Source organism: the organism of the source record quoted next, unplaced genomic scaffold (assembly GCF_019419815.1).
Source record: "Pyrus x bretschneideri cultivar Hongxiangsu unplaced genomic scaffold, Pyrus_bretschneideri_v1 Contig18, whole genome shotgun sequence".
NCBI classification, from domain to species: Eukaryota; Viridiplantae; Streptophyta; class Magnoliopsida; order Rosales; family Rosaceae; genus Pyrus; species Pyrus x bretschneideri.
The window spans coordinates 4,599,092-4,621,520 of record NW_025999479.1 but is presented as its reverse complement, the minus strand read 5'-3'; the positions used below and the strand labels follow the sequence as shown (position 1 = coordinate 4,621,520).

The 22,429-nt window shown below is 37.2% G+C and overlaps 1 protein-coding gene across 2 annotated transcripts; it reads left to right on the top strand.

Annotated features, from left to right (window-relative positions):
- The first annotated feature begins 1,339 nt into the window (after nt 1-1,339).
- LOC103937485 (kinesin-like protein KIN-14B) lies at nt 1,340-20,905 on the top strand. 2 transcript variants are annotated; one of them, XM_009347435.3, is made up of 23 exons: nt 1,340-1,690; nt 1,942-2,065; nt 2,384-2,470; nt 2,613-2,783; nt 2,935-3,041; nt 3,507-3,638; nt 3,753-3,931; nt 4,953-5,114; nt 5,473-5,564; nt 5,863-6,014; nt 6,321-6,494; nt 6,764-6,910; nt 7,848-8,033; nt 8,700-8,771; nt 9,275-9,330; nt 9,449-9,668; nt 17,226-17,417; nt 17,547-17,738; nt 18,420-18,770; nt 19,256-19,354; nt 19,703-19,843; nt 19,938-20,096; nt 20,243-20,905. In XM_009347435.3, the coding sequence occupies exons 1-23, from the start codon at nt 1,427-1,429 to the stop codon at nt 20,699-20,701; spliced, it is 3,918 nt and encodes a 1,305-aa protein (XP_009345710.2). In that variant the 5' UTR covers nt 1,340-1,426; the 3' UTR covers nt 20,702-20,905. The 2 variants fall into 2 exon arrangements, with proteins under 2 accessions (XP_009345710.2, XP_048437950.1); XM_048581993.1 differs by lacking the exon at nt 4,953-5,114.
- Nucleotides 20,906-22,429: the final 1,524 nt, after the last annotated feature.

Below are 22,429 nucleotides of genomic sequence, written 5' to 3'. Positions count from 1 at the left end.
GGATAAATAGCCAACGGATAATACTGATTAAATTAGTTGGGCGTTTGGTACAGTATCGGATTAATGACGGTATTATTTATACTGTATTTGGTTGGATACTCTATCGGATAAGAAAGATTTAAAATATTATTATATTGATGAATGATGAATTTTGAACAATACTGTGAAATTACATCGCAACCAAACCAGCACAAGCATTGATACTATGAATTCATCAAGCTTCATTCCAGATGTAATCGCTCAACCCATTTCTTCAAGTGGGTTCGAATTTTCAACATACCCAATTTAGGATCTTTGCAATTTTCAACATACAGATGAAATTTTTTTTTTCAGATCTGGAAGAAGAAAAATAAGAGGATGGCAGATCATAGAGAGAATAAGAAGAAAAATAGGAGGTGAAGGGCGGAACAAAGAGAAGAAGAAAGACCTGGGATTCAGATGAGAGAGAAGGAGAAAAAAGACGAAGAAGAAGAACCTGGGTTCAGATGAGAGAAGAAGAAGAGGAGAAGACAAAAAAGGAGAACCTGGGATTCAAATGAGAGAAGAAGAATGAGGAGAACCTGGGATTCGAAGGAGAACCTGGGACTTGGAAAGAGTGAGAGAGCCATGTTTTCAACCCGACTAAATAATACCGTGATTTTGGAAAGGATAGTTAAGCGGGTGTCAGCCGTGTAGAATAGGTTGGGCCGAAGTATTTAGTCGGCTGACTATTTAATACATGGGGACACCAAACACCTGATACCGTATAATTAATTCTATCCGATGTGTTATACGGTGTACCAAACAAGGTCTCTACTTTCTAGGTCCACATAGCCCAAAGCCATAACTAGAGAGGCAAACAATTTTTACTTCTTTTGAGTTTTAAAATAAGAATTTTAACGAAAAACTTACGGTTCATTTTAATGAAAAATTATATTTTTAACTAAAAATTCAATCATATACTATTCACTTTAGTTTTCTTTTTTCCAAACCCTTTAGTTTTCTTTTTTTTCCAAACCCTTTACACTACGTTTAGATGAAGAAATTTAAGATTACTAAGAAATTTTAAAATGACAGAAATTGAAATGACGAAATTTTATTTTCTAGAATTTGTGAATTTTCTGGTTTGGTAAACCTAAAAGAAAAATGGAATTGAATACAGAATTTGTCATTTTTAGACTCTAAATCACAGAAATTGGGAAATGACACCTATTTATATGGAATTTAAACTTGGGAATTGAAGGTTCCAAATCCCAAGTTTTTTTCCATGCAGAAATTCTAAATTTCTATGTTTATAAATCCAAACAAGAAAATTAATGCATGTCAATTTATAAATTTTGATTTTCACCTAAATTCTAATTTTATTTTCCTCGTCCTTAGTTTTCTTTTTAAAATTTGAGTTTCCAAATTTGGGGTAAGATTTTTCTGCCGGGGGACAACGACGGCAATGGCGGAGCAGAGGAACAACAACAACAACAGGTGGAACTGGGAGGTCAGTGGCTTCGAGCCAAGGAAGTTGCCTTCTTCGTCGACGTCGGCTGCGGTAGCGGCGTCCAGCTTCGACCACCACCACGACAATTACAAGCCTGGTGCGCCGTTAGTTGGGCGGTACTCGATCTCGGCTGCGTCGGCTTTGGCTCAGTCTGAGCTCGCCAACTCCAACAACCAGGCTGTGGCTTCCAAGCTCCAGAAGCTCAAGGATAAAGTTAAGGTAATGGGTTTTGTAATTTAGGGGCTCAGAATTCGAGAGTTTGAGTTACTGACTTTTGAGCTGAATTACTGTGGTAATCTCAGTGGTTAGTGTGGTTTAAGAGTGTCTTTAGCGCCAATGCGTTTTGAAAATTGAAGCTTTGGGCACAATGTGAGAGACTTTTAAGTGGTTCGATATCTTCATGGGTGCTTTTGAATTTCTGCTTCTGTATTTATGTAAAGATTTTTTGTTTTTAAATTTTTATGGGACAGCTTGCTAGAGAAGATTACTTGGCGTTGAGACAAGAAGCAAGTGAGCTGCACGAGTACTCGAATGCGAAACTTGAACGAGCTACACGTTATCTTGGTGTTCTTGCGAATAAAACCCGAAAACTAGGTAAGGGATTTGGTTATGTTGTTTGACTGTGCAGTCTGCTTTGAAGGTTTAATGGATTTTTTGAAGTGGCCCAAGAGGGTGTTGTGGGAGGACTATTTTCTAAGTTCAGGATGAGTAGTATTTTGGCATGGGTACAGGGTTTGATATTACATGCAACCAAATGAAAACTATACGAATGTAATTTCTTGTGTTATACATTTTCCTTTGAGATTAATCACGAATTTGATATTCCTTCACTTGTTCCTTCTTTGTAAGGTTTATTTAGTGTTCTTGGTTCATCTCGATGGATTTGAAAGTTTTTCTTTGATAATATGTTAGATCAGTTTGCCCTTGAAACCGAGGCTAGAATTTCTCCGCTGATCAATGAGAAGAGAAGGTTGTTCAATGACTTATTGACGGCCAAAGGTACTCATCTTCTGTGAGTGTTCTCCTTTTGTAACTCTCTCTCAAAAGCATTTATATTTATTTTTCAAGGTTGTTGAGGTGTTTGGGTGATCTTACAAAAGTTTAGTGTGGCAGTATTTTCTAACTAGCCTTTTAATTCCAGGAAACATAAAGGTATTTTGTCGTACAAGACCTTTATTTGAGGATGAAGGTTCCTCAATTGCTGAATATCCTGACGAGTACAATATCCGCGTCAATACTGGTGATGATGCCCTGTCCAACCCCAAGAAGGATTTTGAACTTGACAGAGTTTATGGACCTCATGTTGGACAGGGTGAGAATAACTGTTCGTCTTTCATTGTTTTCGCCTTATCTGTGGTTCTACTACTTGAATATTAATCATAAAACTTTAATTTCTGAAAAGAAAAAAAAATGCTTAAAGTATATCTGCTGCTAAACTATTTTTGACATTTTTTGTCTGTCAGCTGAACTTTTCCATGATGTTCAACCATTGGTGCAATCAGCATTGGATGGATATAACGTTTCCATATTTGCATATGGACAAACCAACTCTGGAAAGACACACACTATGGTTGGTCTCTTTTCCTCTTTTTCTCTCTCCATGTTTGTTTGTCTGTGTCTTTATCGATATGCATTTCTGAAGCCTATAGGTTTATACTTGCATGGTGGACTGCTGTTTTCTCTGGCCAAATGGTCAATGCCTTTTAACTCTGTCCCATTACAAATTTGTATATTGAAAAGAATAAAAATTGTAAGTTGATGCTTTAGACTTTTGAAAAGAGATTTGAAGTAATTTTTACACTATTAGAATTGAACCTTTTAGGATGGTGAGTTGGAGAATTCTTTCAAATGGTTACCCCATAATAAAAATTAAGTTTAAAGTACTAAAGCAAGAATTTAAATAGGTGCAACGAGGGATGTGCCTTTCACTCTGGGTGTTTTATGCCTTTCATTTTTTTTCATTTAAAATTTATGATCATTGTTTCAGTCTGTGCACCAGTTTTATGATATTTGTACTTTGTTAACTTTCTCTCAGGAAGGATCTAGCCATGATCGCGGTTTATATGCTCGATCTTTCGAGGAACTATTTGATTTATCCAACTCTGATTCCACTTCTACTTCAAGATTTAAATTCTCCGTTACAGTTTTTGAGCTCTACAACGAACAGGTAATATTGTTACTGTAAGTATTTTATGCTTTCTGGTTTTTTTTTTTGTTTGAATGGCTTTTGGGATGGAAACCTTATGATGGTTTGATGTGGATTCCTTCCATTTTCTTTTAGATAAGGGATTTACTTTCAGAATCAGGAATTGCTCTACCAAAGATTCGCATGGGATCACCAGAATCCTATATAGAACTTGTGCAGGAAAAAGTTGATAACCCACTGGACTTCTCTAAAGTATTAAAAGCTGCATTTCAGAGCCGAGGAAATAAGCCATCAAAGTTCAATGTTTCTCATTTGTATGTTCCAAAATTTTACCTCAAAGTCTCAAACTTCCATACATTTTTTGTATTGCTAGTATTTACTGTAAGGTCATACTTTTGGTAGTTAAAATAGTAAGCTATACCTTTCTCTTAAAGGGAGTCCCTTCATATTACTGAATGAGAACACCATGCTAAAACTGTTATTGATTTTTTTTTATTTTTTATTTTAAATTATGAGAATTCCTGAATTTTTGCTTAACAGTTTTGATCTAATCACTTTTTGGCGATCACTCAATTCATCAAAGTGACCATTATTCTGGTGCAAACAGTATTTATTATAACTTATACACCTTTTTCTCAAAAAAGGGACTATTTAACTTGTTCAAAGTTTTATTTCTTATGATTGAAAGGAAAATCTTGATTTAATAACAACTTGAACTTGTTTGTTCAATTTCATCTCATAAAATACATGTAATGGCTACACAACTTTTTGGGTTACTTCAAATCTACTTATCTTTTAATGGCTATATCGTTAATTCAAATTAAGTTTAAGGTTTTCGGGGTGGAAAAGGTGATAAATTGATATGGGGTTGTCTGGTGATGGCTATATGTAGATTGTTGATTTTATGTTCTTTTCTCTTCTGCTCCTGGTGGATTACTTCCCACCACTTTGCTGTACAGGTTTTATTATGTAAAAGTATTTCATCTTTTGAACAAAGTTATATAAATTAATTGTTGACATGGCTAGAAGCTAAAATCAAGTTGCCTAACCCTGACTAGGTAGTTTCCTTTTACTTACTGATTGTAGTCTATGAGATAGAGGTTATGCATGTACTCAAAACTTGACAAAAGCCACTGGACTGCCCATTATTAGGGGTCATAAAAGTTGAAAGGAATAACAAAAATAAGTAGACCATTCTGAAACAAGTTGCGAAGCTAGATAAAGAAGTTCCACATACGTTGTCAATTGCTTTTGCATGTATGCTTGTGTATGTGTCACAACTGCTCAGCACTTAATTTATCTAAAAGTAGATTCTTGTTTCTTCACTATTGCCAGGATCATCAGGATACATATATATTATAACAATTTGATCACCGGAGAAAATACATACAGCAAGCTTTCTCTAGTTGACTTGGCTGGAAGTGAAGGATTAATTGTTGAAGATGAGAGTAGTGAGTGTGTGACGGACTTGTTGCATGTTATGAAATCACTTTCAGCGTATGTTACGATGGCTTATCTGTTTTTATTTTTTTATTTTTTATATTTTTTAACTTAATAAGTTTCGGCTTCTTTCAGGTTGCCTATAATTTAAAGGATGGTTCACATTGGTTTTGTACTTATAAACAGTATATGATTTTCATTGTGCAATTGTGCATCATTCTTAGCATGTGATCACCTATGTTTCATTTATACAAATTTGGGATACGAATACATATGTGTCATATTTTATGTCAGTTGTAACAATATATCAGCTTCCTGTTGTCCTGCTTATGCCAATCTGTTATCTTGTGCCATCTATGTTTACTTGTGCCGTCCTGTACTTAAATAATTCTGCCTTTTGACGCTGTGCATGTAGGTTGGGAGATGTCTTGTCTTCTTTGACTTCAAAAAAGGATGCTATACCTTATGAAAATTCAATGCTTACCAAAGTACTTGCAGACTCACTAGGTATTCAATCCTTTTCATTGTTTATGTTAGTCCTGATTTTGGACGTGCAATTCTAAGATGAAAGGAAAAGTAATAATGAACAATTTGTTAATGCTTTTTTTGGTTGCATATGCTTATAACTGCCTCATGGTCATGGGTACTTGTCATTGAGTTGCATCCATTACCGCATTTTCTCCTGTATGATTGAATTACCATTTGGTAACATGTATGGTTGATTTTTATTGACTTTCTTTCCGTGGTCTTGTTGAAAATATGGCTTTGATTGCTTACTGAAATAAACAAACAAAAAATTCTATAGGTGGAAGTTCAAAAACTCTGATGATTGTTAATGTCATTCCAAATGCTTTGAATTTGTCGGAGACATTATCATCTCTCAATTTCTCTTCTAGAGCTCGAAATGCTGTTCTAAGCGTTGGGAATCGAGATACGATAAAGAAATGGAGAGATATCGTAAGTTCTCTCTCTCTCTCTCTCTCTCTCTCAGTTTATGAGTTTTATTTTTCTTTTTCTTTCTTTGTCATGATTACACAGCAAAGCAAGGAAATAGAATAGAAATACTAATAGTAAAACAATAACATAAAAATCTTTCTATTAATTGAAGCATGGAGCCTCAGATGGAAACTTGCTGAGTTAACAATGAAGAATCACTTCGGCACTTCAAGGAAATCTACTTGCGATTTGTGCTGGTTAAGGCATTGTGATGAGCAAGATTATAAACTATTTTCTGCTGAATTTTAATTGTGATGATTCTTGTAGGCAAATGATGCACGTAAGGAGTTGTATGAAAAGGAAAAAGAAAGTCAAGACCTGAAACAAGAAGTTTTGGGACTTAAAAATACACTCAAGGATGCAAATGATCAGTGTGTCGTGCTCTTCAATGAAGTGCAGAAGGCGTGGAAAGTTTCTTATACGTTACAGTTAGATTTAAAGGTTTTATAACTTCCTGAGTTTGATACAGCTTTCATGTTTACTTGCATGTTATTGGATGTTAGACAATTTAAAGTGTCTACCTTGCTGAAGCCGTTGGATATATGGCTTCGATTTATACTACAATTAATGAATTCTCCAGGGTTGCTAGTAGTCTAATTTAGTGGTTTTCTGTCTTTTTTTTTTCATAAATTTTCCTTGTCAACAATGATAATGTGGTTTTGGCTGGTAAGCATGGTTCTAAACTGGTTTAATATTCCCATTTGATGCAGTCTGAGAATATAATGCTTGCAGATAAGCAAAAGATAGAAAAGGAGCAAAATGCACAGCTTAGAAATCAAGTAGCTCAACTGTTACAATTAGAGCAAGATCAGAAAGTGCAGATAGAACAACGAGATTCTACAATCCAGGCCTTGCAGGTTGGTCATGTGTCTGCTTAATCTTCTCATTTATAAGTATTAGGGTTCAATGATTCTGTTAAAATATTTCAGGAATTTACTGTAGACCATATTTCAGGAACTGCTGTACACATTCATATTTTTAGAGTAATCCGTGCTGCATACTTTTGTGATGCCAGTGTGCTCTCACGAATAGAGTTACATGTTTTCAGATGATTTTTCAAAAGAATGTCCCACAGGGCCACAGCGATAAGCATACCCATCTATATGTCATATCAGCGTGATAACAGGAAAGATGTAACAAGGAGTCCATGCTGAATAGACATTGTAATCTTCTTTGTTTAGCATGCAAGCGTATGAATTGTGTCACAGAACAGAATTGATAAGTTAAAGTTTGAAAAATCTATCTGCACATAGTGCAGGCTTCAAATTTAGATGTGTGGGCTGAAGATTTCCAAAACTCGTTATTTATGTGACAAGTACTGAAGTACGTGAAAAAAGAAGAAGAAATCATGACATTTTCTTCGTAGCACTCTACATATGAGCAATTAGTTGTTTCATGGCATTCTACTTTCTAAAAACAAAAATCTCCAAATTTTGGGTTTGAAACTTTTTTCGTTGGCATATGATTTTTCATTAGAATGTGATTAAGTTGTTTGAAATGCATGGGGTTAGCATATTGGTTAACTCCACTCATGATATAATAGTTTTGAAGTGAATATTTATGTTTTCAATTGTTCTGTGCTGTGGTTCTTCATTAAAGTGACTATCACACCTTTACATTGTCAAGTGGATTGATCAGGTTTTGAGGTTTCAATTATGTCGCATTATTAAATGGTTGAACTCTGGAGGGCGTATGTTATAGTATGAAAGTTTCCCATTTATACTTCCTAACCAAGGAACTTTTCCTTGCATTTTGCACCACATGATGTTGCCCAACATTAACTGTTCGATACAGGCCAAAATTAAAAGCATCGAGTCCAAACTCAGTGAAGCCCTCCATTCCAGTGAAGATCGGTCACCATTAGTCTCGGATCCAGGGTCTGCAATTCTATCAAATTCCAAGGCAATGGGAGATGGCATGGATTCTCCAGTAACTACGAAATTGGAAGAGGAGCTTAAAAAGCGTGACGCATTAATTGAGGTGTGCTATTCTACCATAATTCCATGTTTTCTGTTTCTAGAATAATGGTTGCAACCTAATGATTTGTACATATGCATGAACGTCTGTTATCTATCCTATCTGTAATCCAATTTTCATTTCTCATACAAACGAGAAGTTCACAAACCTATGCATAGACAATAGATTAGATTTTAGCATTTTGAATTTGACTCATAATGACACTCCATCAAAGGAAAATTTTGATATTTATAGACCCAAAATGACCTCGCTAAGAAACTGCTAATGGCAAGTGCCACTTGAACGGTAATCATGCTACATTATTGTGAAATGTGAACAATGCTGTTAAGATGAAGACCATTAGACTGCAAAAACTAGTATAAACTAGACTGCTTAAGTACCAATGCCATGATTTTATTTTGGTCTTTTTCAAATAATGTTTACTTAATTTGTCATTTTAAAAAACCAAAGGTACATTCCTTGGGAGCAAAAAGTTGTGTTATGAAGAGGTTCTTCTGCAATGAGTTAGTCTTGTACCAAGTCATTGTTTGTGCATACCAGCATGAAATATCATCTCTTCTGAATCTATTTTCCTATTCTCAATTGATATGACCATTTTTATAAGGTTAATGCTCTCTGTCTCTTTCTCTCCCCCTTCCTCCCTCTGTCTCTCCCTCTCTCTCACACCAGAGGTTGCATGAAGAAAATGAAAAGTTATTTGATAGATTGACAGAGAAAACATCTTTGGCTGGCTCACCAAAGGTAATTTCTGTTAGTCCCACTTTTGATGTGGTTGCGTGCTTTCACAATATAGTTGAATATTTGTTCGTCTGATTGTTTTACATGCTATTTTAAGTATCTGCTACATTCTTGGGTGCTCATTGGTGCATTCAGTGTTCTCCTTGATTCAGTAATTCATGGAAACCCAAAGGAGTGCGGGTGGTTAGATGTAATTCTGGGATGAATTTTTTTTTTTTTTTTTTTTTTTTTTCAGTTAGCATTCCCGATGCTATTGTAGCAGTTTCATATAGTCATATGGTATTGATTCTTCTTTATTGTGATGCCATTTGTGAGTGGAAAAGTTTAAGAGAGCAAATTTCGATGAAAAGTTTATGAGTTTGGATAGGTGTGGTGTCCTATCACAATCCATTATCAGTTAATAAGCTGCTTCCTTATCTCATTTGTGGTATTTAAGCAATTCTACTTCTATGGTTTGTTAAGTGTATCATAACAAATTTCTAATATGTGTGGGTGTGTATTTTCAGTTGTCAAGTCCATTGTCCAAAGGGCCGCTAAATGTTCAGTCTCGGGACCTTGTGAGGCAAGACTTCTGCAAGACTTTATGTTTAATGTGTTTTGTATATTATTTTTCTTCATCCCTCAATTCCTAAAAGAAAAAGCTTGTTTATTTAACTTTCGCTTTCAATAATTTAAAACAGGAATGATAGTAGAGGACACTCGATGGATATTATTTCTTCATCAATCACACCTGCTGCAGATAAGACTGAGGGTACTGTTGCTTTGGTGAAATCTGGTGTGGAGAAAGTCAAGACAACCCCTGCTGGAGAATATCTTACGTCTGCCTTGAATGACTTTGATCCTGAGCAGCATGACAGCCTTGCTGCGATTTCGGATGGAGCAAATAAGCTTTTGATGCTGGTATGCTTGGTTATTTAATTTATCTTTTCATTTGTGTTTTGACACCATACTGGCATACCTTGATATTATGCTTAATTGAATATGGTGTCATCACGCATTACTTATTTTAAAGTGAGTATTAAGCGTTGATGTTCAACTTTTCACCTTTCTTGATGTGGAGAAATCTTGCTAACAAAGGCTATAGTTTTTTATTTAATTTTTTTAGGGTTGTGGTGAGCACTTAACAAAAAGCTTCTTAAATAATTGTTAATAAGTGACTTTTGTTAGTGTTTTGTAGTTTCAACTAGGGTTTGACTTGATGAAATTTGGATTAATTTTGACAAGAAATTGAAGAAGATGATAAAGGCAGCAAAGGGAGTACATCGCTCCTCTTGGATTCAGTTCAAAGAATGAGAATAAGATAGAGAGTACAAGTGGCCGTTACAAAAGCACTCACACGAACAACTTGCTCGCTAACACTCATGTGTGCTGCGTACAATTTAACGAGCACAACTGGTATGACAGCTGGCGGAAATCTAGCCTATGAGCTAGTTTAATCTCAACCATTCATTCTAAACACTTTAAAAACAAACACTAACAATTCTGACAAGCTCGAGGGTGAAGAAATCAGCTCAAGTGCTTATATTTCAAGACTCCCTTCTAAGCTTTTAAGTTTAGCTGACTTCATTCCAAGTAAACCTCAGAGATAATAAAATCGATCATTTGGCAGAGCTTTGGTGAAGATTTCTGCCATTTGGTCCTCTGACTTCCAGTAAACCAAGTTGATAATGTTTTCCTGCAATGCATTTATGATGTAGTGATATTTGTAATTAATATGCTTTGATCTCTGGTGGGAAACTGGATTTCTTGTCTTTGCAATCGCAAAAAGTATTGTTCACATTAAAGTGGAGTTGCATCTGTTTGCACTTAACCAAATCCTCCAGAACAAATCTAAGCCGAACTACTTGTGTAGTAGCTTCTGATGCACTTACATACTCAGCTTCAGCTGTGGAAAGAGCCACATTATTCTGGTTAACACTTTAATAAAATAAAAACAAGAATTACAAAATAGTGGATAAGAAATCCACCATGTAGCAAAGCTAGCTAAGACCTCTCAAATAGATCTAATTACAACATAACCTCATCCAAAATCATTTTACAGCTGCTAACATATCCCACACTATATGAGAAAGAGAATAATCCCTGAACTCATTTGAAAATGATGCCCAGTATCTTAGTCTACCTAATAGTTCTGCCACCCCCACTCCATTATAATCTTCAAAAACTCTTTTGTTACGCGCCAACCAAATGTTCCAAAAAACTGTTAACACCAAACAGCCCCGCAAAGCTTTAGCTTTCCTCCCCTTTCCTAAAGCCTCAAAGTTGGTGCTTAGAAGCTCAAAACAACCCTTTGGAATGACCCAACTAACTCTAACTTCTTGAACCAATTTCCACCACAACTGTATTGAGTAAGAACAAGGGAGAAAAATATGATTAACACTCTCCTCAGATTTACACAAACTGCACCAATGGGGAGAAATACAAATAAAAGGCCTTCGCCTTTGAACTTGATCACAAGTTTTGACCTTCCCAGTAGCCACTAACCACATAAGAACTTTGACCTTCGGAGGAGCTATTGATTTCCAAATCTGAGAAAAGGGTGGAAAATGTTGCACAGTTCCATTGTTGCTCAAGAAAGAGCTATAGGACTTGCAAGTGAACAATCCTGATAAGTCTAGTTTCCATCTTCTGTTATCCGCTCTTGATTGAATCAAACGAACATTTTCCACCTTCTGTAATAACCTAGCCGCCTTTGCTATCTCCAACTCATTCAAATTTCTTCTGAAGTTAAAATTCCAGCTCAAAGAATGAAGAGAAAAATCCACAAAACTTGAAATGCTCTGGTTGTGCATTCTCGATAACAAGAATAATCTAGGATATTGCTCTTTCAATGGTCCTCCTTCCAACCAACCATCCTCCCAAAACCTCACCCTCTCCCCGTTGCCCACCTCAAACTTGCAGCACTCTAGGAACGATTGAAGACCAGACAAAATATCTTTCCGAGGGCTAAGACATGAAACATGCAGCAAAGGATTTGCATCCCACCCATTATCCTGCAACCCGTACTTGCTTCTTATCACCTTGTGCCAGAGAGAATTTGATTCCATTGGGAATCTCCACAACCACTTAGCCAGTAACGCTTCATTCTGTTTCCTCAAATTCCCCATACCTAAACCCCCTTCCTCCTTACTTTTAATAACTACCTCCCATTTCACCAATTGGTTTTTCTTTCCTTCCTCTACCCCTTCCCAAAGAAACCCTTTCATTAGTTTTTCCAGCTATCCAATCACCTTGCAAGGAATTTTGAACAAAGACATGTGGTAAATTGGCAAACTTCCCAAAACAGATTGAATCAAAGTTAATCTACCACCTTTGGATAAGAATGCCTTCTTCCAACTTTGAAGTCTTTTTTCCATCTTTTCGACAACTGGATCCCAAAACGTAAGTGCTCTTGGCCTTCCCCCAAGAGGAAGACCCAAATACTTTATTGGCCAGCTACCCACCTCACAACCCCAAGAATCTGCCATCCTTTTAATTTTCTCACAATCTGAGTTTATTTCAGCCAAAGAAGACCTTGCTTTGTTAATTTTCAAACCTGAAACAGTACAAAATAAATTGAGCAACTCTAATAAATTGTCCAAACTTCCTTGGCCCCTGCCAAGAAAAAAATGGTGTCATCAGAAAATTGAAGATGCGAAATCTCCACCTTTTCTTGCCCAATGCACAAACCTTTGATTAGATTATTCTCTTGTGCCTTCTCCAACAATCTATTCAAGACATCAACTAATAAGGTGAAAAGAAAAGGTGATAATGGGTCACCTTGTCTCAAACCTCTTAAAGCTTTAAATTTTCCTCTAGGCCTCCCATGTCAGAGGATTCAAATTAAATAGGAATTCTAGCAGTGGTTGTGGAAGAGAAACTTAGAGAATTTGAGGAAGAAGAAGAGAAGAAATTGGATCAGAAAAATCTCAGAGAATATCCTTCTGCAATCTTCCATATATTGCGGACATTCACTTTGAGCATGTGAGCTCATACATTAGCACATTTAACCGTTGGAGGTGAGAGAGAGAGACACATTTCTAAATTCAATCTCAGCCATCAATTACATCTTACTCTGAGATTAAGACACTTGTCCAATGTTAAGCCCTATGAGACTTAACCAACACATTACATTTTTAACGCACAAACTCAGCCTATGAGCTGAGGTATGACTCCCTGTGATTCTTCCCCAGTGCACACCCTTGACACACTGCATCACTATCTTGAATTTCAGGTAGCCCCAATACCATTCCTTGACTTTGTAATGGCTTGAGACTCCTGAAATTTAGGTGACCAAACCTCTTGTGCCATATCTCTACACACTCTTGCACATTTGTTCTCAATGCAAGCTCTTTGTTTGTGCTGAGGAAACACCTACTCCCTTTCTGTTTCCCTTTTGGCCTAAAGTTTTTCTGGCATTTGCTATTGTTTGTTTGACCATTGAACCTATTAGGTTTTGATGCAATGTTCAAACTAGCAAATGCTTTCTCCATACTACTTTCACCATGTCTATCAAGGCTTTGTTCTTAACCTTTCAAAATTGCAACAACATCCTGAGCATCTATGGTATCCAAATCCTTAGTATTTTCTATCACAGATGCAATACTATCATAGGATTTAGGTAAGCTAATCAACAATTTCTAAACAATTCTTTGATTACTTAGATCTTCACCATAGCTTCTCATTTGATTAATCAGATCAAACAATTTAGCAATATACACAGAGAGAGATTCACTATCATTCATGCGAGTATATTCAAAATCTCGTCAAAGACCTTGAAGTTTCACAGATATTACTTGCTTATCATGAACAAATTCTTGTTTCAGAATGTCCCACGCAGCCTTTGCACTTTCCTGGGTTGCGATTCTCGGAAAAATTTGATCTGAAACAGCACCTTGGATGATTCCAATTGCTCTAGCATCCTTGATCACATTCTCACGCATGAGCTTCTTCTCCGCCTCCATGAGCTCCTCCTCCTTCGTCGGAGTTTCATACCCATTTTCAACCAGATCCCACAGTTTGTGTGAACGGAAAATGGTCTTCATTTTGATTTGCCAGAAATCAAAATTTTCACCATTGAAGATTGGTGCCATGAGTTCTCCTCCTCCAGATCCAGCCATGTTAGATTCGATCGTTGATATGAACTTGAATCACTGCAATGAGCTTTTGCTGTGAATCTGAGCTCACCCTTCTCCCAAACACGACGCCTAGAAATTCAGACCCAACTTGGCTTTGAGGCCATGTTAGAGGATTCAAATTAAACAGGAATTCTAGCAGTGGTTATGGAAGAGAAACTCAGAGAATTTGAGGAAGAAGAAGAGAAGAATTTGGATCAGAAAAATCTCAGAGAATATCCCTCTGCAATATTCCATATATTGCAGACGCTCACTCTGAGCATGTGAGCTCATACATTAGCACATTTAACCGTTGGAGGTGAGAGAGAGATAGACACATTTCTAAATTCAATCTCAGCCATCCATTACATCTTACTTTGAGTTTAAGACACTTGTCCAATGTTAAGCCCTATGAGACTTAACCAACACATTACATTTTTAACACAAACTCAACCTATGAGCTGAGGCATAACACAAATGTAAACTTATAATCTTCACTATTCAGTTCATCAATTTACACACTAACATCCCATTGATCAAAACTGAGAAATCTGCGGAACTTAGACAACACTGCATCCATTTCCTCCATCTATTGCCAAAGCCCTTTCTTTGTAAGACTTCATCCAAAAATCTCCACTCCACATGATAAGCCTGTTCATAATCAATCTTGAATACCAATCCCTCCTCTTTCTTCTGCATACCCTGATGTGTATCGCATATCAATTTCATTACCACCCCAGTCACTATCACAATAATCAACTAGAATTAAAGACTTTCCTTTCGCATACTCAATTCCAAATTCAAGAGTTCCTTGCACATACCTGAGCACTCTTTTTGCAGTTCAAAAGTGCTTCTTTGTTGGATTGTGCGTAAACCTGGATAAAAGACTGGCAGCAAACATAATATTTGGTCCTTTTGCTGTTACATAAAGCAAACTCCGTACAATTTCTCTGTAAACAGCCTCATCTGCATATTCACTTTGATCATCTTTCTTCATCTTGCCATTCACAGCAAGAGGAATACTCACCGGTTTGCAATCCTTCAAACCAAATTTTTCTAGCAAAGTCGAAGCATACTTTTCTTGGTTCATGAAGATCTCATTTCCAGACTGAATAATTCTCATTCCAAGAAAGTGGTACAATCATCCAAGTTCTGGTTTCTCATATTTTCTCTCATGAGCTTTGAACTCATTGATCAAATCAATGCTACTGCCTTTGTACACTATATCAATCACATAAATGGAGACCCAAGAAAGTGGTACAATAATCCAAGGTCTGGTTTCTCATATCCATAGCTTCACTTAGACTTCTCTGAAAACCACAATCAAGTAGATAGGAGTTAATTTCCTCATACCAAGCTCTTGGAGCTTGTTTCAGTCCATAAAGAGCTTTTCTGAGCTTGTACAATTTGTCTTCAGATCCTGGAACTATGAATCCTTCACGTTGATCAATATATACTTCCTCATTCAGCACTACATTCAGAAAAGCTAATTTTAGATCAAGTTGATCTAATTTCCAACCTTTCTGTGCAGCAAGAGCTATTGAAGTTCTTATTGTGTCCAACCTTGGAACATGTGCAAGGTCTCATTGGGAAGCTCGTCATACTTGTCCTTTACTGAAAGCCTCTTCATGTTGCTTTCCTGCAGCACATCCTGACAAATTCCATCACCTCATTTCAATTTTGGTAGCCCATACACCATTCCTTCAAATGTCTCAGTATTTTATGCCATTCCCAAGCATTCTTCTATAATTGCTTTTCTAGCTACTGGATTCATATCCTCCATAATGAGAGGGAAACATCTATTCCCTGTCATTTGCAGTTGTTACATGGTATTGTAACTGCATGTCTTCAAAGATTGCTACTAGATGACCTCAATGGGATCAATTTCTTTAAGTTTCTTAGTTCTCTCAATCACAGACACTATATTATCATAGGTTCCTAGTGAGACTAATCAACAACTTCTCAGACAATTCTTCACCATACATCTTCATTATTAATTAAGCCAAACAATCTAGTCAAATACGCAGGTAATGATTCATCATTTCTCATACGAGCATACTCAAAATCTTGACGAACACCTTGCTATTTCACAGCTCTGACTTGTAAATCACCTCTATACCCTTGCTTCAGAACATTCCAAGCCGCCTTTGCAGTCTCTTGGTTTGCAATCTGAGGGAAGATCATGTTTGAAACTGCACTCAAAACAACCCCAAAGCCTTTGCATCTTGAGCTATGAGATCCTGAACCACAATCTTCTCCTTCTCAGGCTCGTCTGGAATCTCAGATCCTTGATCTACAAATTTCCATAACTTAGTGACACTTGAAAATCGTCTTCATCCTCGTACACCAGAAGTCATAGTTCACTCAAGCGAACACCGGAGCTTGAAGTTCAGCTCCAGATCCAGCCATTTGATGCTTCTATTCAGCTGGTTTTCTTCATTGGAATACCCGGAAGAATTCACGAGTCACACCCCCTAATTCAAATCAAACCAAGCTCTGAGGCCATGTTAGTGTTTTGTAGTTTCAATTAGGGTTTGACTTGATGAATTGTGGATTAGTTTTGACAAGAAATTGAAGATGATGAAGGCAGCAAAAGGAAGTACATTGCTCCTCTTGGATTCGATTCAGAGAATGAGAAAAAGAGTGAGAGAGTACAAGTGACCATTACAAAGCCAGTCATGCAAACAACATGCTCTCTAATCTCAGCCATTCATTCTAAACACTTTAAAAAACAAACACAGAACAATTCTAACAAGCTTGAGGGTGAAGAAATCAGTTCAAATGCTTATATTTAACATTAAACTGCTGTTTTGCCTTTAATCAGCTTCTCAGGCGACTACTTGTATATGTTTCAACTTGACAAACTATTCTTGTAATCCTACATGACAAACTTTAGGAAAACAAGGGGATTGTTTGATAAAATTTTAAAAAATTGGACAAAGAGGGAGAGATATGGAATAATGGAAGGAAAAAAATGACAAATGATAGAAATGCCCAAAAAATGAGGGAGAACATTAAACTAAAATTGAAAACTTAAGACATTCTAAACTTGGTTTTTAGTTTTGATTCTGGTAAAGCATTCTATATATTATCTTATCTCTCATCTCTCCTTCACCTCAACCATCTCTTATCTCAATGTTATCTCCATGTTCTTATCTTTCTTGAACTAAAACAATAACATTAAAGCATGATGCCTCCAATCATAACATTTAAACAACCTATTACTTGGCTTCACCTAGCTTGTTTATTCTTTCAAGTTTGAACACAAATGATGTTTCTTGTGATTGGCACATATTGATGGTCTATGATACTTATTGTGTGCAGCTTTAAGATGTTACGCTAATTGTCTCTTTACAAATTACAGGTTTTGGCTGCAGTAATTAAAGCAGGGGCTTCTAGGGAGCATGAAATACTTGCTGAAATAAGAGATGCCGTTTTCTCTTTTATTCGTAAAATGGAACCACAGAGGGCAATGGACACCATGCTTGTATCCCGTGTTAGAATTTTGTATATTAGATCCTTGCTTGCTAGATCACCAGAGCTGCAGTCCATCAAGGTAATGAATGTTAAAGAATAGAGACTTACCTTTTTATTTGTATGCTCCCTTTACTTTTTCTTTGTCTTTTCTCAAGGCCGGGGTGGGTGCTGTCAGTGCTTATTATTTCTTCTTTCTTACCATTTATAGGTTTCTCCGGTAGAGAGTTTTCTAGAGAAGGTTAGTACTGGACGTAGTAGGAGTTCCAGCCGGGGAAACAGCCCAGGAAGATCTCCTGTGCTCTATGTTGATGAGCATATCCAAGGCTTCAAAGTGAATCTAAAGCCAGAAAAGAAGTCCAAGTTTTCATCAGTTGTATCAAAGATACGCGGACTTGATCAGGTAACTGCCATCTCTCTCTCCCTCCCTCCCTCCCCCCCCCCAACCACCCTCTCTCTCCCTTCCTCCCTCTCCCTCCCTCTCTCTCTATATATAGAGGGAGAAGGCAAAAAGAGTGAAGCTTTCATAATCCCAACTTTGCTCCTCCCATTAGGATTTCAAAAGAAAAAACAAATTCACAAAAAGTAAAAAAAAAAAAAAACCACCCATTTAGTGGAACTGTGAGTGGTTTGTAAGTAGTTTATTATTTTTTTATTATATTATTTATTGTTTTGCTTTTTTGTTTCTTTTTTCAAACAGAAAAATAAATAATAAAATAAAAAGAGTCAATTGCCACACACATATGCGTGTGGAAAGAGGGTAGTGTGTGTGTATACTGTATATATACAAACAAGGGATAAATGAGAGAGAAAAGAGAATCCCAACACGCAAGCACAAGGCAAACAAGAGAATGAAGAAGAAAAAAAATATCTAGCTATGCTTCTGCCATTTTATCTATTTTAATGGACAAGAGCGGAAGTTTCTTTCACTTTTCTCGTGAACCTCTTTCTCATTCTTCGCTTTTTTGGTGCTTCTTTCCTACCCATATGTACACCAATTTAATAGTTTTGACCTGTTTCTGCTAATGTTCTCTTTTGTTGCAAATGTTTTGTATGGTGCGGCACTAAGCATTCAAATGTGCAGGAGACTCCAAGGCAGCAGGTAACTGCTGGAAAGCTTAAGGAAATAAATGAGGAAGCAAAACGTTTTGCAATTGCAAACAAAGCGCTTGCTGCTCTGTTTGTTCATACACCAGCTGGTGAGCTCCAGGGCCAACTTAGATCCTGGCTTGCAGAAAATTTCGATTTTCTCTCTAGTACAGGAGAGGATGCATCAGGAGGGACAACTAGTCAGTTGGAGCTCCTTTCAACTGCAATCATGGATGGTTGGATGGCTGGACTGGGTGCTGCAGTGCCTCTTCATACAGATGCTCTTGGCCAACTTTTATCTGAGTATTCGAAGCGGGTCTACAGTTTTCAATTGCAGCACTTGAAGGTATGTATTTATTTAGCTGGCTAGTCTCCTACTTTAGAGTTGGTATCCGATATCACCACATTATAGTTGGAGTAATGTTGCTTTTGCGCCCTTCAAAACGCCTGGAGGCCCAATTATCTAATTTGCACCACGTTATAGTTAGCTTATTATTGCTTTTGCTCCCTTTAAAATGCCCGAGGGCCCAATTACTTTGATAATATGCACCAGGGAAATCTGCACCTTTGTATGCTCTCCACTGTTTTTATGGCGGCCCATATATACTGGTGCCATTCTATTCATCTTTTGGTAGCATCTCTGTATCTATGATTTTATGCTCAATAGCATTTTTGTGGTATACTTGTTGAATTTGGTGAAATGACGTGTATTTTCCTTCAAATATGAGATGCAATATAAATAGTTTTACCATATATATCTAAGATGAAACTTGTTCTGTATGCTCTATCAATGAATTATTGGTTGATTTCTGAATTTCTTTCATATTCCAGGATGTTGCTGGTACATTGGCATCAGAAGGTGCTGAAGATGCATCACAAGTTGCGAAATTGCTATCAGCTCTCGAGTCTGTTGATCACAAAAGGAGAACGGTAATCATTCTTTATTGATGTATGTGCATATCTTAGAAAGTATTTCTTACGTATATCATGCACTTCATAGATGTAAATTTGCATATCCAACAGAAAGGAAGAAATCCTTATAACAAAAAGGATGTGGTTCTACTAAGTAATCTGTTAAAAAGAAGAAAAAAAAAAAGCAAGAAAAAGTTTTGGCCCTTTGGGTTTATTAGAGTTTCAGAAAATTACTCGACGAACCTTCCACTGGGATGCGAGTTGAAATTCCTTTTTTGTTTCCATTTTTATGTGTTGATTGGCTGAAGTTGTATTCTCTTGTTGTGCCGGTTATTGGATTTTATGCTGATTTCTTGATTTCATCAGATTTTGCAACAAATAAGAAGTGATGCAGCCTTATTGACACTGGAAGATGGTGGTCCACCTATTCAAAATCCTTCCACGGCTGGTGAAGATGCACGATTAGCATCTCTCATTTCCCTTGATGGCATATTGAAACAAATCAAGGTACTCTTTGTACTTCTGGTGTGATACATAATGATTGGGTTATCGTAAATTAGAAAAGAGAAAATGTAATGTTATTTTTTATTTATTTATACAGGATTTAATAAGACAATCGTCTGTAAGCACCCTGAGCAAGAGCAAGAAGAAACTAATGCTTGCATCGCTAAATGAACTTGCTGACCGGATGCCTTCTCTTCTTGACATTGATCATCCATGTGCGCAAAGGCAAATTGCTGATGCTCGTCGTCTAATTCAGGTGTCTACGAAATGCTGAACGCTAAAAGGATATTTGCCCACATAATTTGTCTCTGTTTCCTCATTTTGTAACAGATGCTTTTTGTGAAACTGATGTGAATGTTTTTGCCTGATCATTCATTTGCTCCACTCCTGAATCTTTTGCAGTCTATTCCCGAAGAAGACGATCTTCTTCAAGAACAATCGCATGCTCGCAAACCATCTACAGATTTCGGGGGGTTTAATACTGAAACCGATGTGGCGCAGTGGAATGTCCTGCAGTTCAATACAGGCTCGACAACCCCATTTATCATCAAGTGTGGGGCAAACTCAAATTCAGAACTGGTCATTAAAACAGATGCCAAGATTCAAGAACCTAAAGGTGGTGAAGTTGTCAAGGTCGTCCCAAGACCGTCTGTTCTGGAAAGTATGGGCTTGGAGGAGATGAAACATGTATTCTCCCAACTCCCTGAGGCTCTGAGTTTGCTTGCCTTGGCAAGGACTGCCGATGGAACGCGAGCTAGGTATTCTAGGCTGTACAGGACTTTAGCAATGAAAGTTCCCTCTCTGAGGGATTTAGTGGGCGAACTTGAAAAGAGGGGAGTCCTAAAAGACGCGAGGTCATGAAACGTAGTACGTACTAATCTATTAGGACCTCCACCGTTTGCGTTTCAGAGGTATGCATGACACATATAGTTTCATTTGGAGGTGTCCAAACAATTGGTATTGTGATTTGTAATCTTGTTGATTCGTGTCGTGTGCCCGTATTCAGGCATGCTCATTGATTGCCTCACTTACATTACATATTACCAACTCTCTATTTCTTCTTCATGGTTCTTATGCAAGTTTTAAAATCTTGAGTTAGCGTGGTTAATACGACCTGATTCCTAGTGGTATCAGCTGCATCATATTCGACCGGTGTCACTTCAGGACTCGGTCTAAACCACCCTAAATTGGCATGTTTAATTAGTCGTGACTCGTGTCAAACGACATGAGACGTGTTCAACATGTGGTATTAATCGTGTTGTTATCGGACCACCCCACATCATCATATGAACATTCAAAATTTACTGCTGAAACAGATGACAGAGACTTTGCTTCCTTAGCGAGTGAGTAAACAGATCGGTAGAGACTGGTGTGATGATGTGACGAATCTACTTTCCTACCCTAACTTGGAAATTATCTACTTTCTTTTTTTAATTTTCCTATTTCCAGTCAATTTTACCCTTTTTTCTTTTCCTTTTCTTAATCAAATTCCCTTTTTATTAATGGAATACAAGTATGATGGTTATTTGGGTGATTGTTTTTGTTTTTTAAATCTCCTAGACCTTAGGGTTTAAAGAAATCGTGATCAATCACCGATCGTATCAACTAATTATCAACCTTATTGTACCGATTTTGTGCTAAATTTTTTTACCAATCGGTAATGGTATGCTAATGTTTTTTGAAACAATTTTAGGTATTGCAAATACAAAAATGGGTGAAAAATGCACCAAAATGCAGGTGCTGCACCAAACGCTAGTGGTTGTTTCTTGTTGTGTTCTCGCTGAGTCCACAAGTGTCCACTGGAGATTATGACCAAGAAATGAGCCGACCTAGCTCCTTCTCCACTCACTAGGAGTTTGAAAGCTTCAGTCAACACAGTCCTAGGCGCACTAGGTCTCAGACTCACACAAGTGAAAAGTATCTCGAGGTTTCGCCGCTTTGAAACAAAAAGTTTAAAAATATCGAAAAAATTCAACGTGGACGTAATAGATAGATGGACGCGCCCCCTCTGGCCTGGATTGTGACCCCGGAGACATTTTTTCAAGTCTTGTTCAATTTATTTAGGTAAGCACTATGGGAAGGGCCCAGTTAGTAGCCCATTCGTTGACAATGGAAAACCGGGTTTCCAGGTAGTGGTGCCTCTTGGTCCAGGTCTTACCCACTCATACATATAATAGTGTCCAAAAGGGAGTGATTGAGACAATGATATAAGCTGCAGTAGGGCAAACCAATACAGGAGGAAACTTGAACAAGCACATTTGTCTTAGATCAAGATTCAGTGTGGTAAATGTGAAACACTTTGACCATCAGAATTCCGGCAAACACCAAGAATTATCCATTCGATAAAAGAATAGGACAAAGGTATATATTAAAAGTCTAAAGTCAAGCTTTGAATACCTAAGTTCTGCATGCATTGCAGACGACAAGGTCATGCCCGTCACGAATGCAAAGCGGGGAATAAGGAACCTGGTGTGGAAAGGAATTCATTGATTTCGAACAACAAAAAAAGGAGGTCCATGAGCACTAACTTGTTGATTTGCCTATTGTCACTTTCTGGTGTTATGACTTCTATAAGCCCTTATTCACTTC

What these genes read in the sequence shown, in the direction of transcription:
- LOC103937485 (XM_009347435.3), top strand. Translation starts at nt 1,427, where the DNA reads ATGGCGGAGCAGAGGAACAACAACAACAACAGGTGGAACTGGGAGGTC. An exon ending in CGTTACAGTTAGATTTAAAG is followed by an intron (nt 6,495 to 6,763) that starts GTTTTATAACTT and finishes CATTTGATGCAG; the next exon opens with TCTGAGAATATAATGCTTGC. An exon ending in ATGCTCGTCGTCTAATTCAG is followed by an intron (nt 20,097 to 20,242) that starts GTGTCTACGAAA and finishes AATCTTTTGCAG; the next exon opens with TCTATTCCCGAAGAAGACGA.